This window comes from Heteronotia binoei, chromosome 11, assembly GCF_032191835.1.
Source record: "Heteronotia binoei isolate CCM8104 ecotype False Entrance Well chromosome 11, APGP_CSIRO_Hbin_v1, whole genome shotgun sequence".
NCBI classification, from domain to species: domain Eukaryota; kingdom Metazoa; phylum Chordata; class Lepidosauria; order Squamata; family Gekkonidae; genus Heteronotia; species Heteronotia binoei.
In genome coordinates this window covers 10937569-10961173 of record NC_083233.1, presented here as the reverse complement: position 1 = coordinate 10961173, position 23605 = coordinate 10937569, and the positions used below count along the sequence as shown (strand labels likewise).

Genomic DNA, 23605 nt, shown 5'->3' with positions numbered 1-23605 from the left:
AAGCCCCGTGGTGGGTGTCTGCCTGCTCACTGTGGGCAAAGGGCAACCCGAATGAAGGCTCTCTGAAGGAGAAGCACTTGGGGGGCCAGGCCAACCTGCCTCACTCAGGGACAGGAGGTTTCAGCCTGAGGCCCCCCTTTGGAAGGCTCCGAGTCCGGCTGTGCCATTCCGTGGCCCAAGATGCTGAGACTTGAGGGGCTGCTTCCTTCCACATCAACTCACAAACTGGCTGCATGTGAAGTGGCCTGCCACCAGAGCCAGGGTGTCCTCCTCAATGGCTCACCTGCTCCACGATGCCACCAACCTGATAAGGTAAGTCCCTTGCCCCCAACTGGATAGGACATGTTGCTGGTTTTCTCAGCGGCAAGGTTAAGGCAATCCCCTTAAAGCCCAGGGGCCTCCTCCGGAACTCCAGACATTGTCCTGTCCCTTCACAAGATGGCCCCAAAGCCTCTCGGAGACCCTTTCAGTTCCGCTCCCTCTCTGATCTCTCGGCCCAAAGTAGGAGGCCAATGTGTGTCTCAAAGAAAGGCCTGGGAGTTGGGGAGCCCTGCCGCATGGATCCCGCACTGGCCGGCAGCTGTCCCATACCATACCAAACCTTTAATGGCATAATAGATTCAAATAAAAATACACAGAATATAAAAATTTAAACATTGGAGATAAAATCAGAATGAAACCGAGCTTACAGATGCATTCAAACATGGTCAGAATTAAATTTAAGGATGTCAGCCAGAAATTTTGCCACAGCCTCACTAACCCCCTCAGTGTCAATAAATAATAACAGGGTGGCAGAATAGACAAATCTGGGGAAAAAGAAAGCTTGCCAAATAAATCTTTACGGAGGTTATGGTAAAAAGAACAATCAAGCAATATATGCTGGATTGAGTCAGGGGAATTTGCTCCACAGGAGCAAAGTCTGTCGGCTAAAGGGACTCGCTGATATCTCCCTTGTAAAACTTTGGAGGGAAACGCGTTTAGTCTAGCCAACATAAATGCCCTGCGATGACTTGGAATGGTTAAGTCTGATAGATAATTGGGCATTTTGCCACAGAAAGCATAGAGACCTAAGGAAGCTGGAGAGCAAGTATAAGGGTCTGTTGGCCGTAATTTCGTTTCCTCCGATTCCCAGTCTCAATTTAATACATCTGAAGATATATGACTCATCAGAGGTAGAAAAATCATCTACCTCTAACCCCAATTGATTGAGTTTGGACAGAAGCACTGCTATCCAGGATGAAATATATGGGTCTCTTTTCATACGATCAAGAAGGCTGTTAGGATCTGTTCTAAAGTGAATTTTGAGCCAGAATTTAAACACTGCAACCCAGGCTTTTGTCTCTGACCCACTTCAGAGCAAAGAGCAAAGTAGGACACACATTTTGGCAAACCAAGAATTTGTCTAAAGAATGAGGCTTGAATGCCCTCCACATTCCTGGCAAAAGCTGGGATCCATATAGGGGTACCATAGAGAATTTGGGCAAGCGTTTTGGCTTTGAACACTTTAATTGCCAGCAGCTGTCCCAAAGAGGGGGTGGTGGTGGCAGGAAAGGGAAGGGGTTCCCAGTCCCCTGGGCCACAAAAGCCCCCCTGCTGGCCCCTTGGCTCCCAGCCGGCCTCCGTCTGTCAAGGATGCTGAGTCCTCTGAGCGGCCTTTGAGGCACTGCCCGGAAGCCACCAGAGCAGGCTGGATGTGATCGGCCACCAAGCAAGCAATCCTGGCTGGGCCGGCCTGACTTGGAGGGCCGGAGCAGCCACAGCCTCTTTGGGAGTAGGGACCGGCTCACTTCCAGCCAGGCCTGGCTGCTTCTCCGTGGGACAGCAGGGACTCCACAGCCTCCTGGCCAGGCTCACAGCCTCCCTCTTGCTGCTTCCAGGGCCCCAAAGACCAGGTGCCCTTCCTGAGGGCAGTGTGCGGAGCCTGCAGGGCCCAGGGGAGGGGAAGGAAGATGGTGCTGCCCTTCCTCAAGGAGGCTGTGGCAGAGGAGATCAAGGTGAGTGAGACTCGGGGGCCCCGGGATGGGTGGTCCCAGGACTGGGTTAGGGCTCTTTCTTCAGCCTGATGTTTGGCTGCTTTTCCCTCCATTGTGCTTCTGGCATGCTGAGATCTTGCACTCAGATTACCTTGGAAACTCGGGGTGAAAGGCAGGGGACAACCACTCGCATCCCCGCCTACCCTCCTTCCTGCTCTGAGGACTTGCGTGCAGCTCTCCGGGAGGGGGCAGGAGCAGCCCTGCCAGAGTCCGAGGCCCTCCGACCTCCTCTCTTTTGCGCCTTGGTCTCTCTCAGGACATCATGCTGGATCCTTCTTTGGCGTCGAGGCCAAATTCCTCCTGGCCATGTGGGCCGTGAGGTAGGGTTGCCAAGTCCAATTCAAGAAATATCAGGGGACTTTGGGGGTGGAGCCAGGAGACATTAGGGGTGGAGCAAAGATCAAGGCTGTGACAAGCATCATTGAACTCCAAAGGGAGTTCTGGCCATCACATTTAAAGGGACGGCACACCTTTTCAATTCCTTCCTTCCATAGGAAATCATGAAAGATAGAGGCACTTTCTTTTGGGGCTCATAGAATTGGGGAGAGGCACTAGATGCTATACTGAAAGTTTGGTGCCTCTACCCCAAAAAACAGCCCCCCCCCTGAGCCCCAGATATCCGCGGATCAATTCTCCATGATTTTCTATGGGAATAAATCTTCACAGGGAATAACAGAGTTCCCAACAGACATTTCCCTCCCCTCCCCCTGCTTTCTGACAACCCTGAAGCGAGAGGAGGGCCTCCAAACCGGGGGATCCCCTGCCCCCACCTAGGGATTGGCAACCCTACCGTGAGGGAGCTCAGGTACGGCTTGGGCAGAGGGAACTTTTGTGCCCAGCAGTCCGAGGTGAGGGGAGCTCTGCGAAGAGAGGGTGCAGCAGCCAGCGTTGAGGTCACAAAAGCAGCCCCATGGAGAGATGCCCAGCCAGAGCTGGAGGCTCCCCGAGGTCACCACTGCAGTCTGCCTCACCCCAGGGAGACACGAGAGAGAGCGTCCCAAGCCTGAGCGAGGCCTCTGGAGACACTCAGCAGCTCCACCCCAAATCACCCTCATGCCACTCTGTGCTGGGGCAGTGGTCAGTTCTTGGCCTGAGGAGGGAGCACCTGGAGGGCTGCCCCTCCCTTACGGTACGAGGTTAATCCTTCCCCTTCCATCCTGCAGCAAATTCCAGCCTCCCCGGAGCCCAGAACTGCAGATGTCCATCGTGGCCTGGGCCCTGGGGCTGGTCCTCAGTGGTACCCCAGGCCATGAAACCACTGACAGCCAGGTGAGTTAAACCCCAAATGCCTCCTGGAGTGTGGGGCCAACAGGCCTGCCGGTCCTGTCTTCTCTGGCCGGGGGCAGCTTTGGGGACAGCTGTTTCCCCCAGGGGTGGCAGGAAGAGGCCCAGGAGACAGTGCCCCTCTTTGGGTCCTGGATCCAGCAGGAGGAGGGGCTGGCCTTCGGGCCTTTCTCTGGGAGGGGGAGTCAGCCCCCAACACCAGCTCCCTCTTCCCTCCAGGCTCTGCGGCAGAAAAGGGAGGAGGGCCTCCGCCACGTGCTCCGGGCCCTGATGAAGGACCCATTGGCAGACCAGTCTTTAAGCTCTTTGTCTCCCTCTCAGGTCTCAGCCAGAAGAGGAGCACCATTTCCTGGATGGGGGAGCCAGGAGGGCCAGGGAGGGAGGGCTACTTACATCTTGTCTCTCTGGCCAAGGGAAGTAGAGCCTTCTGTGGGGCTGGAGAGGCAGCCCCTCCAAGAGGTCTCCTTGGGCCTCTTCCTCCTCTGCTCCCTCCTGGGCCAGGCACAGGGGTCGCTGGAAGAGAAGGAGGCGAGGGGGTGGGGGAGGCAGACATCCCGGCCATTTGCTGAGATTCAGAAGAGGACAGGAAGCATTTGGGGCATTTCCCCAGGTAGAAGATCTCTGGAGAAGCCTCTCTACCCACCTGGTCAGTCTCTGAGGGGGCAGAGAGGTATCAGCTGCAATCCAGGCACTCCTGCCAAGGACAGGCAACGTCCCTCTCCAGGGAAACGGGTGGGGATGGAGGACGCCTTGAGTCTGGCACTCCCGGGAGGGAGGGAGGCCTCATCCTCCTCTGTGCCCCACTGGGCCTGGCAAGGGTGCTGCTGGAGGAGGAGGAGGAATTGAGCAGACAGGATGAGCGAGCATAATGGGTGGTGGGGGGGGAGGCAAGGCAAGCATCCCCAGCTCTCTGCTGAGATTGAAAAGAGGACAGGAGCCATGTGGGGCATTTCCCCAGGTAGAAGATCTCTGGAGAAGCCTCTCTGCCCAGCTGGTCAATCTCAAGAGGGGCAGAGAGGTTCCAGCTGCAATCCAGGCACTCCTGCCAAAGACAGGCAACGTCCCTCTCCAGGGGAACAGGGGTGGGGATGGAGCCATGAGAGGAGCTGAGCCTCTTCCTCCTCCACTCCAAGGCCCATCATCTCCAGCCTCAGCTGGTCTGGAGGAGCCTGGGGGCCCCTCTTTTCCCAAAAGGAGGCTGCAAGGGACCTCCCAAGAAGAGGCTGGGTCTTGAAGTGGCAACCGTGCCCCAGGGCAGAGCCTTCTTCCTGAGGAAGTCCCTTCAGACAGGTTCACCTGCCCACTTTGGGAGGGCACCCCAGAAGCTCTTCTGCCAGCTCTTGCAAAGCGGGTCTTTGGGGGTGGGGGAGAGGCCTTGTTGCTTTCAGGTGTTCCAGGACAGACACAGCAAGCAGCAGAGGCTCTCCTTCCAAGAGCTCCTGCACAGCTTACAGTCCAGCCCAAGGGAGCTGACCCGAGGGCCGGCCTGCCTTCCTTCTCTTCCCTCCAGATGACCTTGAGGGGAAGGAGACTCGGGAGGAGTGCCCCTCCCCCCTTGGCCTCGCCTCTCCCCCTCCTCTATGTCTTGTGGGGCGGGAGAGATGATGCGAATGGCACTGGGCAGAGTGGTAGGGTCTGTCTTCACAGAAGCCACCCAGAGGTCCGATGAGATTGGCAGAATGCTCTTCCCCCCGCCTGCCTCTGGGTCCGTGAGGGACACTGAAGTGGTCTCTTGATTCTGGAAGCCAGAGTGGAAGGGCTCAAGGGGAAGGAATTGTGCACGGCGGAAGGAAACACAAATATCTCTCCACATCCGCTCTCCCCTGAAGGGACCCTGCTGAATTTGTTGCTGGCTACCTCAGAGGCAAGTGTAAGATCACCCCCACCCCCACACCCCCAGCACTGGGCCTGCTCCAGAGAGGCAATGTCTTTTAGGCATCCCCGGACCCACTCTCTTGCTGAGTCCTCTCGCCCAAGGGGCACAAAATGTCCTGTCCCAGAGAAGGGCCAGGCACAGAGAGATCTGCTGGAGTGGCCAGCTGCCCTGCAGAAGGTGCCTGCAGCCCAGGGAAATGGCTGCCCACACAGAAAGGAAGAGGACCTGGAGCTCTTCTTGGAAGGAGACGGGCTGCCAGAGTGCCACTGTCTGTGGAAACACTGAGGCAGGGCTGGGAGTTCGGCCCATCTGAGCTATTCCTGTTGGGCTCGGCTGTGGCCACTCAGTCCCACTCTTCAGAGCCCCTTTTGGGACAGGGGCAGGCCCAGCAGCAGCGAGACTGGCCCCCTCAAACCGTGGATTCTTCCGGACCTTCTCCTCAGGATGCCTCGGGATGCCTGTGATTCTCCTTGGCCAGCTAGCAGCCTGACTCCTGCAGCTTCCTGAAGGCCACCGATGCTTTGCACCTGGAACGTCAGAAGAGACGGTGGGAGGAGGCTTCATCTCCCCTTCTCCGACGATGCCTGAGGAAGGAAATACAGGGGACTGCGACCCAGGACCAGCCTTCCAATAGGAATGTGGTGGGTGGGGGACCTCAGGATGGGAGGGGAGCCCTGCTTTTCTTTCTGCATCCTGTTTCATGACTTTTGAGCAGGTGGTGTGATGTCACTTCCAGGGTGAAGCCATAGAGTTTTCCCTGGAACTGATGTCACACCATTGGTACAAAGGCCATCCCCCTTCCCACTGCCACTCGGAGTGGTGTCAGAAGTGGAGTGGAATGCAGGGAATCCTCTAACCTGCATGATAACCCTGTTACACCCCTGCCCCCTCATAAGAACATAAGAGAAGCCATCTTAGATCAGGCCAATGGCCCATCCAGTCCAACACTCTGTGTCACACAGTGGCAAAAAAATTTTTTATACACACACACACACACTGTGGCTAATAGCCACTGATAGACCTCTGCTCCATATTTTAATCTAAACCCCTCTTGAAGGTGGCTATGCTTGTGGCCGCCACCACCTCCTGTGGCAGTGAATTCCACATGTTAATCACCCTTTGGGTGAAGAAGTACTTCCTTTTATCCATTTTAACCTGTCTGCTCAGCAATTTCATCGAATGCCCACGAGTTCTTGTATTGTGAGAAAGGGAGAAAAGTACTTCTTTCTCTACTTTCTCCATCCCATGTATTATCTTGTAAACCTCTATCATATCACCCCGCAGTCGACGTTTCTCCAAGCTAAAGAGTCCCAAGCGTTTCAACCTTTCTTCATAGGGAAAGTGTTCCAGTCCTTTAATCATTCTAGTTGCCCTTTTCTGGACTTTCTCCAATGCTATAATATCCTTTTTGAGGTGCGGCGACCAGAACTGCACACAGTACTCCAAATGAGACCGCACCATCGATTTATACAGGGGCATTATGATACTGGCTGATTTGTTTTCAATTCCCTTCCTAATAATTCCCAGCATGGTGTTGGCCTTTTTTATTGCAAACGCACACTGTCTTGACATTTTCAGTGAGTTATCTACTACGACCCCAAGATCTCTCTCTTGGTCCGTCTCTGCCAGTTCACATCCCATCAACTTGTATTTGTAGCTGGGGTTCTTGCCCCAATGTGCATTACTTTGCACTTGGCCACATTGAACCGCATATGCCATGTTGACGCCCACTCACCCAGCCTCAACAGATCCCTTTGGAATTCCTCACAATCCTCTCTGGTTCTCACCACCCTGAACAATTTAGTGTCATCTGCAAACTTGGCCACTGCTCACATCCCAACTCTAAATCATTTATGAACAAGTTAAAGAGCATGGGACCCAGTACCGAGCCCTGCGGCACCCCACTGCTTACCGTCCTCCACTGCAAAGACTGCCCATTTATACTCACTCTCTGCTTCCTATTACTCAGCCAGTTTTTAATCCCCAAGAGGACCTGTCCTTTTACTCCATGACTCTCAAGCTTTCTAAGGAGCCTTTGATGAGGAACTTTATCAAAAGCTTTCTGGAAGTCAAGGTAAACAACATCTATCGGGTCTCCTTTGTCCACATGTTTGTTCAGCCCCCCAAAGAAATGTAACAGGTTAGTGAGGCAAGATCTTCCCTTACAGAACCCATGCTGAGTCTTCCTCAATAACCCGTGTCCATCAATGTGCCTACTCATTCTGTCCTTGATAATGGTTTCTACCAACTTTCCCGGTATTGAAGTCAGACTGACTGGTCTGTAATTTCCCGGATCTCCTCTGGAACCCTTTTTAAAGATGGGGGTGACATTTGCTACCTTCCAGTGCTCAGGAACGGAGGCAGATTTTAATGAAAGATTACAGATTTTTGTTAGAAGATCCACAAGTTCATCTTTGAGTTCTTTCAGAACTCTCGGATGTATGCCATCCGGACCCGGTGACTTATTATTTTTTAATTTGTCTATCAGTTCTAGGACCTCCTCTTTTGTCACCTCAATCTGACTCAGGTCTTTCAACACCCCTTCCAAAATTAGTGGTTCTGGGGCGGGCAAAAAGTTCTCATCTTCCACAGTGAAGACCGAGGCAAAAAATTCATTCAGCTTCTCAGCCATTTCCCTATCCTCCTTCAGTAATCCTTTTACCCCATGGTCATCCAAGGGCACCACTGCATCCCTGGCTGGTTTCCTACTTCTAATATATTTGAATAAATTTTTATTGTTGGTCTTTATGTTTTTTGCAATATGCTCCTCATAGTCCCTTTTTGCCTGCCTGATCAGTCTTGCATTTGATTTGCCACAGCCTGTGTTCCCTTTTACTAATCTCACTTGGACTGGTTTTCCACCGCTTAAAGGAGTCCTTCTTACCTTTTACAGCTTCCATTACTTTGTTTGTTAACCATGCAGGCCTTTTCTTATGCCTATTTGTGCCTTTCCTAACTTGTGGTATGTATTTTATCTGAGCTTCTAGGATTATAATTTTAAAAAGTCTCCAAGCTTCCCCAAGGGTTTTGACCGTATTTACCTTTCCTTTCAGTTTCCTCCTCACATGCCTCCTCATGTCAGTGAATTTACCCCTTTTAAAGTTAAACGTGGTTGTGGTGGTCTTTTTGGGCAACTCCCTATTTATACAAAAGGTGAAATCAATAACATTATGGTCACTGCTCCCAAGCGGCGCAATCACTTTTACATCTCTCACCAAGTCTTGGGCATTACTTAGGACCAAATCCAGGATCGCCCCACCCCTGGTAGGTTCAGAGACCATCTGCTCCCTAGCAGTCATTGAGAGCATCAAGAAACTCAATCTCTCTCTCTCGACCAGAACACATATTGACCCAATCAATCTGCGGGTAGTTAAAATCACCTATTACGACACAGTTTTTACGTTTAGCCGCTATCTTTAAGCCTTCCATCATATTATAATTGTCTTCTCTCTTTTGATTTGGTGGGCGATAACAAACTCCCATAATTAAATTTCCTTTTGGGCCCTCTATTTCAACCTAAAGCATTTCTAAAAGTGAATCTAATTCTCTGACCTCAGTCTTACTGGATCGTATCCTCTCTGACATACAGAGCCACCCCACCTCCAACCCTTCCCTCCCTATCCTTCCGATATAACTTATATCAAGGAATCACCATGTCCCACTGATTCTCCTCATTCCACCAAGTTTCTGAAATTCCCACAATGTCTATGTTTTCTCCCAACACTAAACATTCCAATTCACCAATTTTACTTCGAACACTTCTAGCATTTGCATACAAACATCTATAATTTCCCAGGCAAGCTAGGCCCGCCACCTTCCTTATGCCACCTCGAGACTCTGGCAGACAGTCCATACTGTTTGTCACCATCACAGTGGACAACTCTGATCCGTTACCCAGTAGAAAAATAGCAGCCAACCCTTCATCTCTTTGAGACGAGTCCTCCCAAACCAGAGACATTTCATCTCCTGTCGGCTTTCCCCCAAGATTTAGTTTAAAAACTGCTCTGCCACCTTTTTGATTTTAAGCGCCAGCAGCCTGGTTCCATCCGGGACAAGTGGAGACCGTCTCTTTTGTACAGCTCCCGCTTGTTTCAGAAAGCATCTCAGTGCCTAACAAACTTAAACCCTTCCTCCTTACACCATCGTCTCATCCACACATTGAGACTTCTAATTTGTGCCTGTCTCTCCTGCCCTGCACGTGGAACAGCCTTCTCAGAAGTGCTACCTTGGAGGTCCTGCCCTTAAGTCTCCCGCCTAGCAGCCTAAATTTTTCCTCCAGGACCTCACGACTGCATTTCCCCACATCGTTGGTGCCAATATGCACCACGACCACAGGCTCCTCCCCAGCACTGTCTATCAGCCTATCTACTACACGTGTAATGTCTGCTACCTTCGCACCAGGTAGGCAAGTCACCATACGGTCAGTATGCAGTTTCGCCACCCAGCTGTCTACTTGCCTAAGGTTCAAATCACCAACTACCAACCCCCCCCTCCCCCTGCCCAGGGATGGTTCCTTGGCGCGAAAGGATTCCCGCTCACCAACCGAAGAAGAGGTCCCTTCTGAGGGCGCATTCCCCTTATCCTCAGCACGGTGCCCTGTTCCCTCTCGACCCTCACGCTCTCTGGCAGCAACGGGGCTGCTACGTTCAGAGCGGGGCTCATCTAATACGCCCCCCGGGAGTCTTCCCCAAGTGCTTAACTGACCGTCTCTGCTTCCCCAGGGCAGTCACCTCAGCCTCAAGGGTACGAACTCGTTCCCTGAGGACCAGGAGCTCCTTGCATCGAGCACACACCCAAGACTTCTGTTTTTTGGGCAGATAGTCGTACATGTGACACAGTGCAAAACACTGGAAAGCCCACACCCCCCTGCTGGCATTCCAATATATATATATAAGGGATCTGGGTTCCTGGTCGTTAGAGAGCCCCTAGGCGAAGAGCCACAGGCCAAAAGCAGCTTAAAATGCAAAGAGGGTGGAGCAAAGGCACTCCTAAGCAATCAGCAGCAATCACTCTCAATCTCTTTCACCTTTAGCCCACTCAACCAAACAAAGAGCAGTTCCCCAGCTATCACAACTCAGAATTTTAGGCCGTCCCACAAACCTCAGAATGAAGTATTTCAAAACTCAAATTCTCAGCAACTTCTCCAGCTGTCTCAGCTATGAGAGCTGCTGTGCTCTGTTCCGCTCCTCTCAGACCTCTGTGAGATGTGCTCATGTATCTTCAGACATGTAGTGTATATTTCTGTGTATGTACTTTCATGATATAAGTGCAAAGTGATCAATTTTTCGGAGTAAACAAAAATAAGCATAACAAACTAGTATTTCTTGTGAGTAACAGTTATATGCGTTGGCAGATTTAACACTTTCAGCACGGTTTTCCCCTGGTCTCCAGCTTTCTGTGTTTCTTCCCCTTTTGTCAACCTCCAGGTGATGGCTGGAGATCTCCTGAGATTACAGCTGATCTCCAGGTGACAGAGATCAGTTTACTTAGAGAAAATGGCTGCTTTGGAGGGTGGACTCTATTGCACTGAAGTCCCTCCCCTCCCCAAACTCCAGCCTCCTCAGGCTCCACCCCAAAAATCTCCAGGTATTTCCCAACCAGGAGCTGGCGACGTTATATGTGACTGAATGTCATGTTAATTATGGCTCGCCCTTGGGTAGAAAAGTCGGAATGAATAGACTAAATAAAAATATAATAAATGAAAGACACATTCTTGTTTGTCAAGAAGTCAACTGTGATGATTCTCAGAAGCTCTCGCTCCCCTCCCCGCCCCGCAGCAGTTCCAAGACAAAAAGGGCTCCCCTGGATCTTTAAAATAACATTCCCTGTAGCTGCTGTATGGCTGTTGGAAAAGAGTGATGGGTTTTTAGACTGCCCAACAGAGACTGCCTAGGAGCTGATCTTGTGGGGAGAATTCAGCTCCTGGGGGGGGGGGGGGCTCTGTTAGGGAAGTTCAGTTTAAACCAGCAGAGCCCCAGTCAAGAACATCCCCCCGCTCCAGGTTCAGTAAACCTCACCCCCAGATATCCAAGTTTACTGATAAAGTTCTATCATTAAATTCATCCCGCCTGTTTTTAAAAAACAAAACTTTACAAGCAAGCACCAGTGAAGGGGGGGGGGCGGAGATGGCAGACGGAAGGTGCAGAGCGGGAGGAGCAACGACCTTGATGTGGGTGGGGGAGTAGCTTCTGAGGGGTGGGAAAAGATGGGGGGGGAATCGGTTTGCTTTTGAATACCCTTTGGCTTTGGAAGTGAAGCAAAGGAAAAATCTGAATGAAACCACTCTAAAAAACCGGGGAAACAGCAATCAGAAAGCAAACTTAAGGGGTGAAAATCAATGCAGAATTAAAAGTAAAACCTGACAGATATGGGATGAGAGGGGAGGGAATGCAGAATGAAAAAAGAAAATGTGACAGAGATGGGCAGTAAAAGTGAGGGAGATCACCGGTGTATAAAAGACCAATATTAGCTCCTCTAGCCAGAACCTTTAATTGTTTTTAAACTCTAGAATTCACAAAGAGCCCAGAAATGCCAACAGCAAACATGCCCCAAGGTGTCTTCTTGGGCCTTTTGTTACTTTTGGTGCTACCTGCCTGCATGCCCGTCCCTCAAGCACTCCACTTCCTGCTCTCCTAGCTACCTGGGCTGCCCGGCACTACCCAAAGGTGTGGATGGGGATGGTCACAGCAGTTACCCTCCCAGTGTCGTTGAGGCAAGGGCCCGCAGGGGGCTATGGGAGGAGCCATGAGTAGGCATGGGAAGGATGCACAGGAAGTTGCGGGCAGGAAGAGAGGTAGGAGCAAGGGTCCTGACAGGAACAGGCCTGATCCCTCTCTCTCCAGGGCCCATCAAAGCCTGAAACCAGCCCTCGCCCAGGACGTTGGTGACAGCCAAATCCAAAGCCACTAATTTCTCCCAAGGGCTTTTATGCAAAACTGAAATGGCACAGGCAACTGAGCCAAGGCCCATGGAACCCCACAGGTCACATTGCCACACCCGTGACAAGGAGTCATTTATGCCAATCCAAAGAACAGTCGTTGAGATCCGCTTCTGTCTCCAAACGTCTCAACAAGTGGTCCACCTTAATCCAAAGACGGCTGATGAACATATGAAGCTGCCTTATACTGAATCAGACCTTTGGTCCATCAATGTCAGTATTGTCTTCTCAGACTGGCAGCGGCTCTCCAGGGTCTCAAGCTGAGGCTTTTCACACCTATTTGCCTGGACCCTTTTCTGGAGATGCCAGGGATTGAACCTGGGGCCTTCTGCTTCCCAAGCAGATGCTCTACCACTGAGCCACCGTCCCTCCCCTGCTCTCCAGGGTCTCAAGCTGAGGTTTTTCACGCCTATTTGCCTGGACCCTTTTTTGGAGATGCCAGGGATCGAACCTGGGACCTTCTGCTTCCCAAGCAGATGCTCTACCACTGAGCCACCATCCCTCCCCTGCTCTCCAGGGTCTCAAGCTGAGGTTTTTCACACCTATTTGCCTGGACCCTTTTTTTGGAGATGCTGGGGATTGAACCTGGGACCTTCTGCTTCCCAAGCAGATGCTCTACCACTGAGCCACCATCCCTCCCCTGCTCTCCAGGGTCTCAAGCTGAGGCTTTTCACACCTATTTGCCTGGACCCTTTTCTGGAGATGCCGGGGATTGAACCTGGGACCTTCTGCTTCCCAAGCAGATGCTCTACCACTGAGCCACCGTCCCTCCCCTGCTCTCCAGGGTCTCAAGCTGAGGTTTTTCACGCCTATTTGCCTGGACCCTTTTTTGGAGATGCCAGGGATTGAACCTGGGACCTTCTGCTTCCCAAGCAGATGCTCTACCACTGAGCCACCGTCCCTCCCCTTGATGAATCCAATCGCTTGCCGGCATTGAAACCAAGACCATCCGTTCAAGCCACCAGCTCTAGTATCGAGCAGCTTCCTGAGCCACACAGCTGCTGAAGGCACGCAAACCCTTTTGGAGGGGATCTCTTCTAGGATAACCCTTTGATTCTGGTGCTTGCTAAAGTGGGAGCGGGGGGTGGGGGGCAGACTGAGTCACAATTAGAGCTGACCATATTCCCACACCCACTGTTCCTGCAATTACTCCATTAACCCCAGAGCTTGGTGGACAGCCCAACAGCACCTGCTGATATTTCAACCTCCTGTTGCCATTAAGGGGACCTAAGCCAGGTGAGGTCATTTGCAGGAGGGATGGCAGCGTTTTATCTTGGTATTTTAGCATGGCAAGAAGCCTGCGAGTAGGAGGAGCACCGAGATCGTCCAGTGAGCTTCAAGGCCATGTAGATTCCACCTCAGTCCTCCCCAGCCTGAGTCTATCCGTTGTATAGTAATCATATGGATTCAAGGTATTTGTCTGAAGCAGCAGAACAAAGTTATCAGTCCAGCGGCGCCTTTAAGACCAACGAAGTTTAATTCTAGGCCTAAGCACATATGTGCACGCACACAAAAGCTTATACCTAGAACAAAACTTGGTTGATCTTAAAGGTTCCAACATGGTTCCTATGGATTCAAGAGGGTGGTCTTCCAGATCAATCACAACAGAGTTCAAAGGGCATGGTTTTGGGATAAGAGCCACAGAAACGACCCCCCCAGAAAGTTAATTGTTGGCTGGGGGGAGGGCCGCAGCTGTGGCATGGAGTGGTGAGCCAGCCAAGATCCCTCCTTTCCCCCTCCCACCCCCTGCCCCGGCTGGCCCCCTCCCAGGCCGTTAGCAGCTGTCTGATTTGGGAGGCACCAACAGCTGAAGTTCTTCGCAGCAGCAGATAAGCTGGAGCACCTGATGAAGCTGCTGTCCAAGGAAAGGGAGGGGAAGCCTGTTAGCGAACCCACCTGGGAGCCAGCAAGCAATATGGAACCGGGTGGGACCTCCTTCCCTGGAGATACAGAGAATCAACAGCAGGGCTAAAGTCCAAAACATACTGGGGTGTGTGTGTGTCACTGTATTCAGCAGGGCTTACTTGGGAGTCACTTTTGATGCACGGCGGTTCAATAGGATTTTAGGATTAAGAGGCATTTGCCTCTCTACCTGGTTATCAAAATGGGAAACGTGTCAGGCTATCTTTATTTTTTCATGAAGTGTAACTTTTCGTAGGCCGGGGATTATGGGATGCGCTATTTGTCTGTCCTAGATTTTAAAATGGAAACATGGCAAGCTGTCTTTTCTCAAACTCCTGCCCCCCCCCCCTCACCTTTTAGGTGCCACCTCTACATGAAAGCTTTATTTACCCCTTGCAGACTCAAAGATATTTTCTTCAGGTGCTGAGGACAGTATTCTGACTGGTATTGGCTCTCCCCCACCCCCCCAAGTGGGCTACACGTTGGCCTGTTGTAACAAGAAGAAAATACCGATTCCTTTGACACCTTAAAGAACTGCGCTGGTCCCAGCAGCTGCTGTGTGTGACATGACAGGCTAGTGTTCATGCACATGAATTTATACCTATGTGCTCTAGAGAGGATGTGTACAACTCTTGTGCCATGCAGTGCAGTACCTGCCATTTCCTACACACAGCTGTTGGGATGCACTCTGAACAGCCACACAATCTCTGCTAGGTCTTCAATCAAAAGTCAAAATTGTGCCTTAGCTTTCAAGTCAGTGGGTGGGGACTGGGCTTTTGCAAAGCAAATGAATGCAGGAGGACTTCCTGCCATTGTCTGGATGAAAACTGCAACATGCTTTCAACAGCTTAATTAATCCTCATAGCAAAGACCTCTGCTCAAGTATCTCCTTCCTTGTATGTGCCATGGAGACCTTTCCTCTGCCTTCGTTTACTCTGCCGTTGCCCCATCTTTCACACATTAAAAATCTAAGAGTGTGTTCCTCCCCTTGGGTTGCTTTAGGGGTCTGAAGAAGTGAGCCGTGACTCACGAAAGCTCCTCCCCTGCCACAAATTTTGCTAGTCTTCAAGGTCCTGATGGACTCTCGCTCTTCACTATTGCTACAGACAGACTAACACAGCTACCCATCTTGAAAACTGCATGTCATCTCAGAAAACAATTCAATCTTTATGATTTTGGTGCTTCGCCTTGCATAATAGGAGAGCACACTACTCAAAACTCGACCATTTCGCATGACTACAGCTATACGGGTATCTGCTCCAAAATCTAGGTTCCATATCTTGAACAACTGTGCTGGCATTAGTTTCACAAAACGGCAACCACATTTATTGAAAGGATCAATAAGTGTAACCTTCCCTTACACGTGGTTGGTGGTGGGAAGAGCCATCAAATCACAGCTGATTTATGGCAACCCTGAAGGGCTTTCTAGGCAAGAGGCATCCAGAGGTGGCTTGCCATTGCCTGCTTCTGCACGACAGCTTTGGAGTTCCTTGGAGGTTTCCCATGCAAAAGACTAACCGCAGCCAATCCTGCTCAGTTTTCAAGCTCAGGCTAGGCTGGGCTATCCAAGTCTGCCAACGTTTTAGCAACTGTATACGGCCAATAATTTGAAACAGATTCAGTTGATATGTTCAGCAGTGAACTGTCCAGGAGTTGAACAATCAAGTGGAGAATGTTGTTGGGTGGAATTTCTGCCTGGAGGCTCAGGAGGCCATCGACAAGGTACAAGGCACAAAATAAACCTGCCCACGGCTGGCACAGGAGGAGTCGACAAGCTGCCGTCATTGGCAAGGCCGACCGACACCAGTGTGTGCGTGGGGATGGATGGATGGCCGAGTGCTGAGCATTGTGCTCTAATGGGGACAGCCGTAACGCCACAAGATCTCCAGGCCCCACCTCGAGGTTGGCAGAAGACGAGTAGGACAAGCCAGTAAAGCCACCAAAGTGGGTGTCCTCCACCAGAGCAGTGTGTAGCGGTCTCTGGGGATGACAGATATCCTTACATTCCATCCCCACCCACCCCGAAATGTTTCCTCTGCCTTTGTAAAAGTTCATCAGTGGCTACTAGCCACAAGGTACAGATGGAGCATTCTGCCTGAAGTCCAGTAGCACCTTTAAGACCAACCAAGTTTTATTCAGAATGTCAGCTTTTGTATGGTACATAGGATGGTTCATTTTGCATGCTTAACCACTGCCCACCAGCTATATGTAACTCTGCTCACTGTACCCCATTCCTTCATCTGAAGAAGTCTGCATGCATTCCAAAGCTTCCATTCTGTGTTGGAAATGTAGAAAACACGAAGGTTCTTTTTTTCCACATGTGGTGGACTTGTGAAAAAGCGAAAGAGTATTGGAAGATGATACAACAAGAAATCTCCAAAATTTTGGGTTATGACTTCAAGAAAACTGCAGAGACTTTTTTGCTTGGATTACAATTAGAAAAAAATTTCCAAAGGAAGACAGGACTTTAATTTGGTACTTGCTCTCAGCTGCTAGGACATTGTATGCGCAGCTGTGGAAACCGGGAAAAATACCAGAGAAATGGGACTGGATTGTGAAAGTTTTATCGTGGAGTGAGATGGACAAATTAACTAAAACTTTAAAAGGCTATGATCTAGATATATTCAAAAAGGAGTGGAAGAAATGTAAAAGATATATGGAGAAAGAATGGAATATAAAAAGTCATTGGACAATTTTTTAGTAGTAATGAGAGAAGAAAAATATTGAACTTTGATTGGTTAGTGGTACCTTTATAATTGAACTTAAATTTATAACTTCGGGGAAGTCAAATATTGGAGGGAGGGGGGGGTTGAAATACCATATGGGTTAGTATAGAAAAGAGACAATTAACTACTGTAACCATACGTTATTAATAAATTGTTAAAACACCCAAAGCTTCCATTCTGAATAAAACTTGGCTGGTCTTAAAGGTGCTCCTGAACTCCTACTTTGTTCTATTACTTCAGACTAACAGGGCTAGCCACCTGGATTGTTCCACCTGAGGCAGTGATGCTGCATTCTTGGTGCTGAAGGGGACAAGAGCAGAGTTTCTGAACACAAGAACGTAAGAAAAGCCAATGACCCATCCAGTCGAATACTCTGTGTCACACAGTGGCAAAAACCCAGGCACCATCAGGAGGTCCACCAGTGGGGCCAGGACACTAGAAGCCCTCCCACTGTTGCCCCCATAAACACCAAGAATACAGAGCATCACTGCCCCAGACAGAGAGTTCCAAAAAGACACTGTGGCTAATAGCCACTGATGGACCTCTGCTCCAGATGCTTATCCAATCCCCTTTTGAAGCTGGCTATGCTTGCAGCTGCCGCCACGTTCCGTGGCAGTGAATCCCATGTGTTCATCACTCTTTGGGTGAAGAAGGACTTCGTTTTATCTACTCTAACCCAACTGCTCAGCAATTCCATTGAATGCCGAGGAGTTCCGGTATTGTGAGAAAGGGAGAAAAGTACTTCTTTACCTTCTCAATCCCTGCATATCCTATGAGGAAAGGTTGAAGGAGCTGGGGATGTTTAGCCTGGAGAGGAGGCAGCTGAGAGGTGATATGATCACCATCTTCAAGTACTTGAAGGGCTGTCATCTAGAGGATGTTGTGGAATTGTTTTCTGCGACCCCGGAAGGTAGGACCAGAACCAATGGGTTGAAATTAAATCAAAAGAGTTTCTGGCTCAACATTAGGAAGAACTTCCTGACTGTTAGAGCAGTTCCTCAGTGGAACAGGCTTCCTCGGGAGGTGGTGGGCTCTCCTTCCTTGGAGGTTTTGAAACAGAAGCTGGATGGCCATCTGACAGCAATGAAGACCCTGTGAATTTAGAGGGGGAGGCGTTTGTGAGTTCCCTGCATTGTGCAGGGGGTTGGACCAGATGACCCTGGAGGTCCCTCCCAACTCTATGATTCTCTTAGGAAGAACTTCCTGACCGTTAGAGCGATTCCTCAGTGGAACAGGCTTCCTCCTTGGGAGGTGGTGGGCTCTCCTTCCTTGGAGGTTTCCCAAGAGAGGCTAGATGGCCATCTGACAGCAATGAAGACCCTGTGAATTTAGGGGGGGAGGCGTTTGTGAGTTTCCTGCCTTGTGCAGGGGGTTGGACTAGATGACCCTGGAGGTCCCTCCCAACTCTATGATTCTCTTAGGAAGAACTTCCTGACCGTTAGAGTGATTCCTCAGTGGAACAGGCTTCCTCCTTGGGAGGTGGTGGGCTCTCCTTCCTTGGAAGTTTCCCAACAGAGGCTAGGTGGCCATCTGACAGTAATGAAGACCCTGTGAATTTAGGGGGGGAGGCGTTTGTGAGTTCCCTGCATTGTGCAGGGGGTTGGACCAGATGACCCTGGAGGTCCCTCCCAACTCTATGATTCTCTTAGGAAGAACTTCCTGACCGTTAGAGCGATTCCTCAGTGGAACAGGCTTCCTCCTTGGGAGGTGGTGGGCTCTCCTTCCTTGGAAGTTTCCCAACAGAGGCTAGGTGGCCATCTGACAGCAATGAAGACCCTGTGAATTTAGGGGGGGAGGCGTTTGTGAGTTCCCTGCCTTGTGCAGCGGGTTGGACCAGATGACCCTGGAGGTCCCTCCCAACTCTATGATTCTCTTAGGAAGAACTTCCTGACCGTTAGAGCGGTTCCTCAGTGGAACAGGCTTCCTCCTTGGAAGGTGGTGGGCTCTCCCTCCTTGGAGGTTTCCCAATAGAGGCTAGATGGCCATCTGATAGCAATGAAGACCCTGTGAATTTAGGGGGGGAGGCGTTTGTGAGTTCCCTGCATTGTGCAGGGGGTTGGACTAGATGACCCTGGAGGTCCCTCCCAACTCTATGATTCTCTTAGGAAGAACTTCCTGACCGTTAGAGCGATTCCTCAGTGGAACAGGCTTCCTCGGGAGGTGGTGGGCTCCCCTTCCTTGGACGTTTCCCAACAGAGGCTAGATGGCCATCTGACAGCAATGAAGACCCTGTGAATTTAGGGGGGGAGGCGTTTGTGAGTTTCCTGCCTTGTGCAGCGGGTTGGACTAGATGACCCTGGAGGTCCCTCCCAACTCTATGATTCTCTTAGGAAGAACTTCCTGACCGTTAGAGCGATTCCTCAGTGGAACAGGCTTCCTCCTTGGGAGGTGGTGGGCTCTCCTTCCTTGGAAGTTTCCCAACAGAGGCTAGGTGGCCATCTGACAGCAATGAAGACCCTGTGAATTTAGGGGGGGGGAGGTGTTTGTGAGTTCCCTGCCTTGTGCAGGGGGTTGGACCAGATGACCCTGGAGGTCCCTCCCAACTCTGTGATTCTCTTTGGAAGAACTTCCTGACCGTTAGAGCGATTCCTCAGCGGAACAGGCTTCCTCGGGAGGTGGTGGGCTCCCCTTCCTTGGACGTTTCCCAACAGAGGCTAGATGGCCATCTGACAGCGATGAAGACCCTGTGAATTTAGGGGGGGAGGTGTTTGTGAGTTCCCTGCATTGTGCAGGGGGTTGGACTAGATGACCCTGGAGGTCCCTCCCAACTCTATGATTCTCTTAGGAAGAACTTCCTCACCGTTAGAGCGATTCCTCAGTGGAACAGGCTTCCTCCTTGGGAGGTGGTGGGCTCCCCTTCCTTGGACGTTTCCCAACAGAGGCTAGATGGCCATCTGACAGCAACGAAGACCCTGTGAATATAGGGGGGGAGGCGTTTGTGAGTTCCCTGCCTTGTGCAGGGGGTTGGACCAGATGACCCTGGAGGTCCCTCCCAACTCTATGATTCTTAGGAAGAACTTCCTGACCGTTAGAGCGATTCCTCAGTGGAACAGGCTTCCTCCTTGGGAGGTGGTGGGCTCTCCCTCCTTGGAGGTTTCCCAACAGAGGCTAGATGGCCATCTGACAGCAATGAAGACCCTGTGAATTTAGGGGGGGGGGGGGGTTGTGAGTTCCCTGCCTTGTGCAGGGGGTTGGACCAGATGACCCTGGAGGTCCCTCCCAACTATGATTCTGGAGTGGGGGCCCCGTCGGTGGCCTGGCTGGGCCCCTGAGGGCGCTCTGGGCGCCGTCTGCAGGAGGAAGGCCTCTCCCCGTCGCCCTCTCAGCGGGGGTGGCGCGCCAGCGTGGCGCCAGGCCCCCTCCCGCGCTCCGCCCGGCCCCGCCTCCTCCTCCTCCTCGGGGCTCCCCCGCCTCCCCCTCCCCTCGGCCCGCGCCTGCGCGCTGCGGCCCCTCTCCAGGCGGAGGCTCGCGCGCCCAGGTGTGAAGCGCTCGAGGCGCAGCCGGGCTGCCTCCTGCTGCTGCTGCTGCTGCTGCTGGGCGTCGTCGCCGAGCCGAAGGGAAGCCGAGCGGGGGGTTGGGGGGCCGCTTTCCCTTCTCTCTCCCCCACGATGCAGAAAGGCTGGAAGAAGTACTTCGGGCAGAAGTCCCTGAGCGAGGTGACCATGGACGAGTACCTGGGCAGCCTGGGGCTCTATCGCAAGCTCACGGCCAAAGACGCCTCGTGCCTCTTTCGCGCCGTTTCCGAGCAGGTAAAAGTGACCCCCCCCCACCTTCCTCTTTGCAAGCCTTTTCCCCCCTGCCCTGGCTCTTTGGAGTGGGGGGCGTCTTGGGCCACCCCCCCCCCCCTGCTGCCCCCCAGCTGACTCCTCCTCCCTGGGGCAAAAGAGAGAGCAGCGAGGCCAGGCTTCAGGGAGGGGGTCGCTTGCCCCCTTCTTTGCAGCCTCGCTTCCTGCCCGGGGTGGCTTCGCTCCAGGGGATGCCCAAGTTAGCAGGGAAGGGAGAGGCAGAAGCGCCCAGCCCGCTCGGAAGGGTGTGTTGCTTTGCTGTCCTTACAACGCTGCTGCAAGGTAGGCTGGCGCCCCGGGCTCAGCGAGCGGAGAGCAGAGCTTGCGCTTAGACACGTCCAGTGAGATTGGAGCAGGTGAGATTTGAACGAGGGACTTTTTTTTGTCTCCCAGCCTGGACGCTCAGCCTCTTCGAAGGGACTCGCTCTAGCTGCAGCCTGGGTTGAATGTGCTTGGCCCCCTTAAACACGCAAGCCTTTTTGAAAGCAAATTCTAGAGCAGGTCACTTGGGAGAATGTAGTTATCAGCAGTATCACTCTTGCACAGGAGTTTTTCACATGCAGCATCGTGTTGACTGCAGCTGTGTGAGGCTGGTCACCATGCACTGAAGAGCTGATGGCCAAGAGTTGAGTTACGTTAAGGTTGTTTTTAAAGCTCATGGTGGAGGAGGAGAGCTCAGTGAGAGAGCAGCATTTGGGAGGCCGCAGGTCCAATCCCCAGCACCTGTTCAAAGACCTGGCAGTAGGAGATGTGAAAGATGCTGAGGCCCTGGAGAGCCACTGTCTGTCACTTCTAACGCTGCTAGAGCAGTGGTCTGATCCAAAAGGGCAGAACAAAGCTCGAGTCCAGTGGCACCTTTAAGACCAACATACACGCGGAAGCTTAGACCCAGAATAAAACTTTGATGGTCTTGAAGGTGCTTCTGGGCTCAAACTTCGTTCTGCCGCTTTAGACCAACATGGCTGCTCCCCTGAATCTATTGATATAAGGTAGTTTCGTCTGTGGCAGGAGAGATTTGAACGCAGGGCATTTGACTCAACAATTTTCTAGGACAAAAATGTTAGCTGCCGTTGACTGCGGTTAGATCCAAGTAGCGGCCCTTTCATCCTGACTATATCCCCACAAAAGCAAGGTAAGAATTACAAAGCTACTGTGCTTGTTCCCTACACTTCTGTTGTGTGCTCTGGCTTTTTGCAGAAACCTTCGAGTTGGTTTTGAGAGCGTTGCAGACATAAGAAATTACTGGTTTAGGGGCACAGTTTTGGGTCTCCACATGTAAATCACTTTGAACTGACACGCTTGGCCTTGAGGACTATTTCTGAGGGGCAGCTGGTAGGGTAAGCTCTCCCTTGAAAAGTTCTGTGTGGGGTGGGGGCTTCCTACTTGGAGCATTTATATGCAGGGCACTGGAACCCTGTTGAGATTTTGCCTGCCAGCACCGTTTCTTGTTAAATAGAAAGTGAAAGCCAACATTTTTAATGCAGAGTGTAGGTAAACGGAATAATAAGTCACTGGGAAAAGTTTCATTCATCTTTATCCAAAACCCAGTGAGAAGTATGTCCCACTCAGTGTTCCCTTTAAGCTGAGTTAGCTTGAGCTAGTGCATAGATTTTTAGCCTCCGGCCCACACCTTTTGTCTTAGTTCAGGAAGGATAACCCCCGAAAACACTCATTTATGCAGTAGTTCACAACTTTAATGCCAGTAGCTCATAACTTTAATCCCAGTCACTCCCAAAGTAGAATTTTTGTTCACAAGATACTGCAGCTTAGAGGGAACATTGGTCCCACTGACTTTAGCGGGAGGCAGTAGCCAGGTTCTAGTCATTCAGTCATTAAGACTGTCAGAAATGTATTTAACAGAGATTAGAGGGACTTGCTTCCAGGTAAGCTTGCAAAAGGGTACTGTTGTGTTCTATCCCCAGAACAGTAGCCATGTTTGTCTTTGGGCAAAAATAAATAAGGCTCTTGTGGTGACTTAACAAGATTTTATTCTAATATGAACTCATGTGGAATAGACCCCAATCTGCCAGAAGCACTGTATGGATCCTTGCAAGGTAGTTAAGTCTTTCTGAAAAAAAACAAAAAGGGGGGGAATGTAAATAGTAGAATTAAAGAGCAATGAAATACAGGGTGAGAAGCAATCAAGGAAAATACAGAGACCCTTTACAAGAGCTGTAATTGACAGTCTCCCTAGGTTAGTAAAACTGGTCTGTACCTGTAATGGGGAGGGATCACAAGTCTTAATGTCTTGAAAGACAGTATTGGATTTAGTGAATTCTGATTTAGCACTTTCACGCTGGAATCTCCCTTTGAAGTTTCATTGATGAAGGAGTGACCAGCTTCTGATTAATTGCCATTTTGTATATCAGATTAAAAGTCTGTGGATTCTTTTGCATTAAGACATCCCTGTTTGTCTTATGTCAAGAGCAGAAGGGAACGGTTGATGCGTAATGGCCTATTGCATAGGATGGAGGATGCTAGATATGCTCAGGGTGGTGTAGCTGGTGTAATTAAAGCCTGTAATATCACTGGCTGAGTGGATATGGGGACAGACTTGGCCTCTGGGTGTGCTGCAGGGTCTGATCTTCGGGCAGGTGGTTCTTATGATTGGTAAGAAGTTGTTTTAGGTTGGGTGGGGGCTGCCTGTAAACATGGAGAAGCCTGCTGCCCAAGGTCATCTATTCTCCAGTTGGCTCTGAAGCATGGGGTGTTTTCAGGAACGGGGTGAGGGCCTGCGTTTCCAGCAGAGGGTCTCTTTCCTGTTTTTGCTTTTTTAAACCAAGCAGGATTCCTTAAGCCAAAGAAACCTGGCTTCTTCTCTACTTGTAGGTGACATATATAGTGCATAATTTATTTTCTCTGTCTTCTCTGCACAGTGGTTGTTTCTTTTTATGAGAAACTTGAGGAAAACAGAAGACAGTGGTTTGCAAATTAGAGCCATGGCCCTATACATGCCTACTTGGAAGTGAGCTCCTCTGAGTTTGCAGATTACTTCATTCATGGGATTGGGCTGCAGAGCTAACCCTCTAAGACTTCTTACTCAGAGTAAATGCATAGAATTG

General features: G+C 51.0%; 1 protein-coding gene across 1 annotated transcript in view; it reads left to right on the top strand.

Annotated features, from left to right (window-relative positions):
• Positions 1 to 23605, top strand: part of ALG13 (ALG13 UDP-N-acetylglucosaminyltransferase subunit) — a 132258-nt gene that overhangs the window by 13786 nt on the left and 94867 nt on the right. The window contains exons 6-9 of the mRNA XM_060249109.1: positions 1878 to 1994; positions 2290 to 2348; positions 3197 to 3302; positions 20181 to 20507. Coding sequence (XP_060105092.1) covers positions 1878 to 1994; positions 2290 to 2348; positions 3197 to 3302; positions 20181 to 20507 — 609 coding nt within the window. The remainder of the gene's footprint in view (positions 1 to 1877; positions 1995 to 2289; positions 2349 to 3196; positions 3303 to 20180; positions 20508 to 23605) is intronic.